The 8,147-nt window shown below is 49.2% G+C and overlaps 1 protein-coding gene across 1 annotated transcript; it reads right to left on the minus strand.

Annotated features, from left to right (window-relative positions):
• Positions 1 to 958: 958 nt before the first annotated feature.
• Positions 959 to 8,085, minus strand: NARS1 (asparaginyl-tRNA synthetase 1). Its single transcript, XM_036402512.2, has 15 exons — positions 8,003 to 8,085; positions 7,340 to 7,422; positions 7,098 to 7,163; positions 6,899 to 6,991; positions 6,636 to 6,725; positions 6,426 to 6,504; positions 6,022 to 6,092; positions 5,699 to 5,785; positions 4,602 to 4,823; positions 4,301 to 4,500; positions 4,007 to 4,142; positions 3,286 to 3,399; positions 2,721 to 2,852; positions 2,421 to 2,552; positions 959 to 2,303 (listed from the first exon to the last, which is right to left on the minus strand). Exons 1-15 carry the CDS (start codon positions 8,043 to 8,045, stop codon positions 2,172 to 2,174), a joined length of 1,680 nt encoding a protein of 559 aa, XP_036258405.1. The 5' UTR covers positions 8,046 to 8,085; the 3' UTR covers positions 959 to 2,171.
• Positions 8,086 to 8,147: the final 62 nt, after the last annotated feature.

An 8,147-nucleotide genomic window follows, 5' to 3' on the forward strand; every position in this document is an offset into this window, starting at 1 on the left:
GCCCTACAAAGCGGGGCCAGGTAAACTTTAACACAGATAAATATAAAATAGTGCATGTCAGAAGTGGTAATCTAATCAAAGCTAAAGGATAGTCATCCCAAAGTTGCCAGGGACATAGCTGAAAGGTCCTGAAACCAGTGCTGCCAGTCCTGTTTACCAGTTCCTAATCCAATTACCAATCTCACTTTCTGGAGATATTGTGAAGGAAAATGAAAGTGAGGATGAGATCCAAGTTCTGACTACACATTTTTTTCTCTTCTACAGGCTTGTTTTCCCTGTCTAATAAAAATAAATGCAGGTTCTTGTGTTCCAAGCAGCTGCAGCATCTGTCCCAGATCCCAGCCCACCTCTCTCCAGCAGTTGCCGAGGGAATTGCACAGCAGTCTCTGGTAAGTTCCACAGCATCTTTCATCTGGTCACCTTTTAAGCTCCTTATCTGATCTGCCTCTTCCTTGAGCACTTCTTAAGTCCTCAGCCCTTCCTCTAGCAGCTCCCCTGATAAGGAGGCCTTTAACCTTTACAAAGCAGCTCAGCCCTGTCAGGTTTAAGGACTGAGAACTCATCCCAAACAAGGGATGTTTTTCTAGAAGCATCTTTTCCTGACACTCCTGCCTTCCCATCACTTCAGGCACTAAAAGGAAAGTATTTTATAAAGTCTTTACCTGGTGCCAAAAGTCCAGGCTGCTCTTCCCAGCACTGCTGCCTTAATCAGCACCACATTGATTCTCTCCAGCACATTTCACTGGGCAGCTGAGGTGGTCCCTCCAAACTAGAAAAATTCATGCTTTTAAGTTGATTAGTGGGGATTTTGTTTACAAAGGGAAAAAAGCTCATGCCAGTTCTTGGGATACATTTACTGCTCTTGGGTAAGTGGGATTTTGTCCACACTGTATCAAGCAGCAAGCTCCACAGACTCAGTAAAAGGAATAAGCATTCAAGTACTGTCTTGCACACCAGCTTCTGTTGCCATAATTTATTGGTTGCTGATTTAGACCAGTTTATATAACATGCAAGATGAAGAAAACCAATCACTTATTACAAAAATGTGGGTATCCACAGCTCAACAATTCCAGGAGTGAATGGCAAATGCAGCCCAAGTCTCAGTGCAGGTGGCAAACGATGCACCTACCTTTTTCTTCTCTCTGGTAAAGGAATTGCTTTATGACTAGAAACAATACCAATGACTGAACACATGAAGTATTTCATTATCCCTATTTGATAAGTTCATTACAGCCAGGGGAGCTGCTCAGCTGCAGTAGCACAAGGGAACAGGGAGCTGCTCTATGAACATGACATGGGAAAGCCCTGCTGGGACTACAGTCTGGAAACCCAGCGTGTTTCAGTTGCTATTCCTCCGGGTCTCAGTCAGTCACTTCTGGCTGCACACAGGGAGCAAAAGGCACCACAAGCCCCCGTGCCCAGGAGCCAACAGACACGTGCAGCTGGGCATGCATGGACCCACGGCAGCTGCCCCCACAGCCTGGGGAAAGGGAGCAAAGCCTGCCTCGCCAGCCTCAGCACCGCTGAGCAATAATAAATAATCTGGAAAAACCCCAAAGCCCCAGCCCCAACCCGCCCCTCTCACAGCGGAGTCCTGTGCACTGTACTACACACCCTGCTACTGAATCAGCTCAGAGAACCCCATTAAAATCAGCAGGAACTATAAACGTGCAGTGCTCAAGGTACTTATTCCTATTTTTATCATTTGTTCATGCCTCTCCATACCGTTCTCGCAGGACACTCTTAGGGAATTTCAGGAGCTTGAACTCCTGACTTCCCCAACAAGAAACCCCAAGAGGAAGGAGATTAAAATGAAAGCAAATTTACAAATAAAATTATCAAATGCCCAGCATATTTTAAGTCACAGAAATTAAAAGCAGAAGTGTATCTTGTTTTCTAAATGACAACTTATCAGGATCTTTGTTTTGTGATGACTCAAGAGCATAAATGCACCTAAACAATTTTTCTAATGCTTTTTCCAGTTAATTACTAGTATTTTGTTTTAAAAAAGAGGTTTTGGTTTTTTTTCCTTTTCACATCCTAAACTGGTATTTGAATTAGCAACAGGTTGCAGGAAGTCTTGTTGTCAGACAGGCTGTAGTACAGCAGCGTGTATCATTCTTTCCCAAGCATCGGCTGCTCAGTTTTCCAGGAGTTTTTCCCAAGGAGGGCTAAGGTTTGCAGCGCTGGACAAAGCGTGGATAGAGACAGACATCTCGGATGTGGTGTCTGTTCAGAATCCAGGTCAGGAACCGCTCCAATCCCAGACCGTATCCTCCATGAGGGCACGTACCGTATTTCCTCTGTGAAATCCAGGGAGGGATATGACACATTTTCTAGTAATTTGCAGCAGCCAAGCCCTGTAGGAGGGGAGAAGCCCCAGGTGCCGTGTGAGCCCAGCACAGGGGTGCTGTACTGACCTGATCCGTGTACCAGTAGTAGGGTGTGGGATCGATGCCCTCTCTCTTGTAGCCCTCGAGCAGCTCCTCGCTGTCCCAGATGCGCATGGAGCCGCCCACGATCTCGCCCACGTTGGGCATCAGCACATCCACCTGCAGGGCACCACAGCACGGCCCACTTAGAGCTGAGCTACCGCAGAGGGCACTGGGCCCAGGCAGCCGTGCCAAGGCACCCGCATCGAAACGCGGCAGGGATTCCTGCAGCGCTCGTGTCCTCACAGCAAGCATGCTCCAACTACCCCAGCAGGTAAAAGCACTCACAGACTCGGTGAGGCGCGAGTCGTCGCTGCAGCGCTGCATGTAGAAGGACTTGATCTCTGCAGGGAAGCGGCACAGCAGGATGGGCTCGTTAATGGTGTCTGTCATCAGCCTCTCGGGAGCTTCGGGAATGTCCTAGGGTCAGAGCAGGCTTTATTCTTATTCAGCACCAAAACTATGCCCACACACAAGCCCCACATGAAGCGCGCATGAAACGAGACAGTTTCACACTGCACATGTCCACGCTTTCATCCTAACATACCTAAACTCTTAAAACTTATTTTAGAAGGAAAAAAAACCCACACGTCTGGGAAAAAAAAATCTGTTCCATTAAAACCTAAGTCTCTCCAATATATGGGACAGAAAACCAAGGGGAAAGAAAATCCTGGCTATGCTGTCAAGTTCTCCTGAGCTCCTTCAAACAACTGTCTCACATGCTGGAGAAGTGTGGCCAGGGAATTGATGACAGGTGACAACACAGGTTTCTATCCTAATGTTGAAGGACATCAGATCAAATCCCAACCCACAGCTGCATTCCTATAGGACATTACATCCCAGCAGGACATACCTCCCCAAACTCATAGTAAGTGCCATCTTCCTTCTTCACATCATGCTCCTTCAGCCACTCAATGGCTTCAGCATAGTTCATGCGTCGGAAGGGACGCTTGGGGGGCTGGAAACCCTGGGGATAAGAGCAAACACAGGTGCAGGAGCACCATTTTAAAAGGGATACTTTTCTAGCTGATCAGCACGTCCATAACCTTTCCCAGCTCACAGGCCATTAAATTACCACTTAAATTAACAAATTAAGCTCAGAACTACAAAGCTAGAACCAAACACAACCATCTCAAGCCCAGTAAATCCCATAGATCACCTGGGAGAAAAGATAAGGAAGTATTTCCAGAGCTTTAGGCTCATATTCCAGGGGAGGAACTGAAATGCTACTTGTTTCATCACTCCCTCATGCTCCATCAGCAAGCACCAGCTGGTTGATATCGAGTCTCTGGGATGGAGGGTTTTATTCCACTGGCACAGCACACGCTTTCCACAAATCCTGGCACACTGCTGGCTTCTGGAGCGTGCTAGCAAGGAGCATCTTCCCCCATAGTTCCCTGCTTGGGTCTTTACCAGCCTTGCAGTTTTTTCATTCTTATTATGTTTAATATTCTTCTTGCCATTACAAATAGTAAGTAAGCTCACTGCCATGCCCTGCATCTCCCAAAGGAATGTGCTGAGTAGGAAAGGCTTAAAATCCTATTTTCTTGGCTGATCCCATTGCTGCTGCCTACCGGGTTGAGGTCGTACAGTAAGCTCGCTGCAGGTGATTTCAAGACTCTGTCTACGACATCACACACCAAGTTCTCCAGACGGTCCAACAAATCCTCAAAACTTATAAAAGGACATTCAGCTTCGATGTGAGTGTACCTGGAACAAAGCCACACCACTGCAAAGTCGCGTACAAGCAACACATCTTCAGCTATGAAACAAACTCATCTAAAAAACCGACAACCCAAACCTCTTTTACTCCCACAGCATAAAGGAAATCAAGCTGTTTAAAAAGAACCAAGGACAACTGTCCATACTCTGCCAAGTGCCTGCGGGTCCTGGACTGCTCAGCTCTGTAGGACTGAGCAATACAGAAGACATCTCCCAGAGCTGGCAGGCAGGTCTCCAGGTAGAGCTGGGATGACTGGGTCAGGTACGCCTCTTCACCAAAGTAATCCAGCTTGAACAGGGTGGAGCCTCCCTCCACCTGCGTCTGCACTAAGGTAGGTGGTGTGACCTGCAGGAGAACAGGGCTGTCACTGCTTGAGTGAAGAACTGAGCACATGGTGAGTCAGGGCACCAGAGCGGTCACTTGCTGACCAGGGAACACACACTTACTTCATAGTATCCGTTGGCAAAGAAGTGATCCCTGAAGGCCTGCACGACAATGGAGCGCACCTTGAAGATTTTGGACATGTTCTCACCTCGAATCATCATGTGCCTGTTGTTGAGCTGCACGTCCACCTCTGAGTCCTCGTTGAGCAGGTTGTCAGCCCCTCCTGCCGGGGCCAGGCCGATGAGCTCCCAGTAATCACAGCTCAGCTCGTGGCCTCCTGGAGCCTGCCAGTGGGACAGAAACCAACACTGGGGAAAAAGTCCCCTGCTCGCCCCTTGGACGTCTTCTCACAAGGGCTTGGAGCGATGGGACAAGGGGGAATGGCTTCCGATGGACTGAGGGCAGGGTAGATGGGGTATCAGGAATTCTTCCCTGTGAGGGTGGCGAGGTCCCTGGCACAGGGTGCCCCGAGCAGCTGTGGCTGCCTCGCCCCCAAGGCCAGGCTGGATGTGGCTTGGAACAATCTGGGATGGTGGGAGGTGTCCCTGCCATGGCAGGGGTGGCACTGCTCGGGCCATAAGGTCCCGGCACCCAAACAGCGCGACTGAGCTCTGCTCTCAGTGGCGCCCCCGTGTGCTCACAGCCGCCTTCCACCCCGACAAGCGGCATTTGCAGTTCCACCTCTAAGTTCAACTGAAACCAGTTTATTCACTGCAATTTTCAGGGTAGAAATGCAGATTTTCAAAGGCTAACCCACAGATTTTTACCAAAGTGTGATAGTGGGGGCTTACATTACCTAACCTTGGGTTGAGCCTACAAACACACCCCGGTAAAAGAGATGTGAAAAAATTCTTAGCCTCACAAAGTAAAAACTGAATAAACCTGTTAAGGAAAGTGAAATCATGCCACTTATTTAATATAGCTCTCCATGTTATAGTCTAGGAGTTGTCTATCAGTGGAAAATCATTTCAGGCAGAAGCAGAACAGTCCCACAGTTCATCTGTCTCACACTAGACAGCACAGCTCTGGGAGCTTTGTTCTTTCTCTAGCCCTAATTCCCTCTGAAATAACGCAATGATTCCTCCCACCTCTGCCTGTGCCTCCCTCAGGACACCAGGGACCCGTGAGGGAGGAGGAGAAGCCCGAGGAGCTCCCGTACCTGCTTGCCCTGGGGCAGGAGGTTCAGCATGCCGTACACCACCACGCTGCTCTCCGTGGACAGCACCAGCCCATTGTAGCACTGGCACTGCAGCGAGACAGACGGAGGCACAGGTGAGCAAGATTTTATTCCTCACTTTCCTACAGCATCCACTGGAGTCACACATTAGCACACAGTCACTTCCAAACAGCTCTCACACTGACAAACTGCAGTGGCAGGACATACAATTTAACAGTAACACAACTGAGTCAGTAGGTTGAGGAGAACACCAGATGAGGTCTGAACTCTTAAATTCACAACAGAACACAATCATCACCACTTACCAGTTCATCAGAAAGGACACACTGAAGAAACCCTGTGCCATCTCTCAAGACAATAAACATCAGATTTTTTCCTAGTTAAAAAGAGAAGGAATTTGGTTTCACTATGAGCAGTTGCTGGTTAGTTCCTCATTTGGCAGGACTAGTTTAAAACACAGAAGTTAAGGAAATTCTGCAGGACTAGCCTCCAAACTGAAAATCCCATAGGATTTGAACTAAGAAATGTGTGTATGTCCACACATTAGGGGGAACTGTGCTGCAGTGATCATTGAGAACAACCAAAGAAGGCACCTGACTGGTTTAAAATTTGAGACCAGGTGCTGTCACACTCATTCTGTTTCCAAATTTTGAAGGCGACCATTCTTGTTCTATCTCCCTGCACGAGCTCAACCGTGCTTGTGCTTTACCTTGCCTCCGTAACCTGTGGATCCAGCCAAAAATCTTCACTCTCTGCCCTCTGTAAGCCTCCAGAGCATTGATCTTCACCTGTGAGGCAGGGAATAAAAGCCATTACAAGGGGAATGGTTCATCCAGACCCCAGCCCAGAGCAGCACAATCTCTGTGCTGACCAGATGCCCTAGTACACACCACATGCCAAGGCACGGGACCATACTCACACACTTGGGCTCTGGAAGACTGGGATCATTTTTGATAACAACCTTCTTGGCTTCCTCCAGGTTCTTCTCTCTTCTCAAGAGATCTTCTGCCTGGTTGGAATAAAATTACTTATTAAATAGCTGTAACCAGGCCAGTTGTAAATAACACGTGCAACAATGACACTAGTGAGGAACCACCTGCAGCTTTTTCAGAGGGGCAGGAATGATGATGACACTGTAATGTTTTTTGAAAGCAATGGTGCTCTGCTCTTTTTGAAACCTACCTCCTTCTTCTCCTTAGCTTCATTTTTCATCTGCTCCCTGTGCCATAGCTTTTTGACATTCTTCATCTGTGATTTGGAAATGATGGCCCATCTCTAAAGAATTCAAGGAGAGCGCAAAAGACAGCAGATTATAATGTGTCCCTTCACACCAAGATGCAGAGAATAATTCCCACTAGGAAACCCTTCAATGCCACAGCACCTCATTTTCTTTTTGGGAATCCACATAAATTGTAGGAAATGGCTCTTTTCCTGCTGTCATCAATGCCTAAAAAAGGGGAAAAAATAACCAAAATGAACCAAAATCATCCTTATAGAGCCTGAGCAGGCACCTTGCTCCTGCTCAGGTTGCAAAAACAGGTATGAAACTCAGATTTAAAAATACAAGGGCCATCACTTGCCCCAGAACACACTCCACACAAAGCATGTGTTTTCCAGACTCACCTTCAACACTGTCTTGAACGGTTTCTTTTGCGTTCCATCACCAGTGGAGTCGTTGCCCTCTCGTTCAGACACATACAGCTCTTCTGGGATACGTGACAAATACGGGCAATTACTCAAAAGATTATGAGAAAGAAAATGGACACACACAGATGTGTCCCTACTCACTGCATGGGGCTGGAAGAAGTGATCGTTAAAGGCCTCTTCCAACCCAACCCTTTCTATTATACCAAATCTTGCTGGTTATCAGCAGTGATAAACCTTCAAATGCACCACCCGGTCAGTCAAGATAAGAATTGTATCCTATATTTCATTAAAAAAACCAATCCATGCAGTGCGTTCGCTAAAATCTCAAGGGTTCCCGAGGTACCGAACCCTCGGGAGCCACCAGCTGCACATGGGGACCCAGAAGGAGCAGCCCTTCCTTCCCGGGCACAGCTTTGAGCAGGTAAGCAGGAGACGGGGCCTGGGCACCAGCCAGGACCCGAACGAGAAGCGCAGCGACCCCTCCCGTGCCCGGGGCCGGCCCGGCCCAGCGCGGCGCCGCGGCCGCTCCCGGGGCCCTCCCAGCGCTGCGGGCCCGGCCCGCCGGGACACGGCCCGGGCGGGGCTGCGAGGGGATGGGGATGGGGGGCCGGGGTGCGGGGCCGGGGCCCGGGCTCTCACCGAGGGCCAGCGCCGCCGTCCTGCCCAGCACGTCCCCCGCCATGGCCGCGGCGCAGGAACTGCATCACGGGCGGGCTGAGCCAACGCGCCGCCGCCTTGCGTCAGCCGGCCCTGCCCTTCCGCTCCTTCCTTCCGCACACGGGCG

Source organism: Molothrus ater, chromosome Z (genome assembly GCF_012460135.2).
Source record: "Molothrus ater isolate BHLD 08-10-18 breed brown headed cowbird chromosome Z, BPBGC_Mater_1.1, whole genome shotgun sequence".
Taxonomy (NCBI): Eukaryota; Metazoa; Chordata; class Aves; order Passeriformes; family Icteridae; genus Molothrus; species Molothrus ater.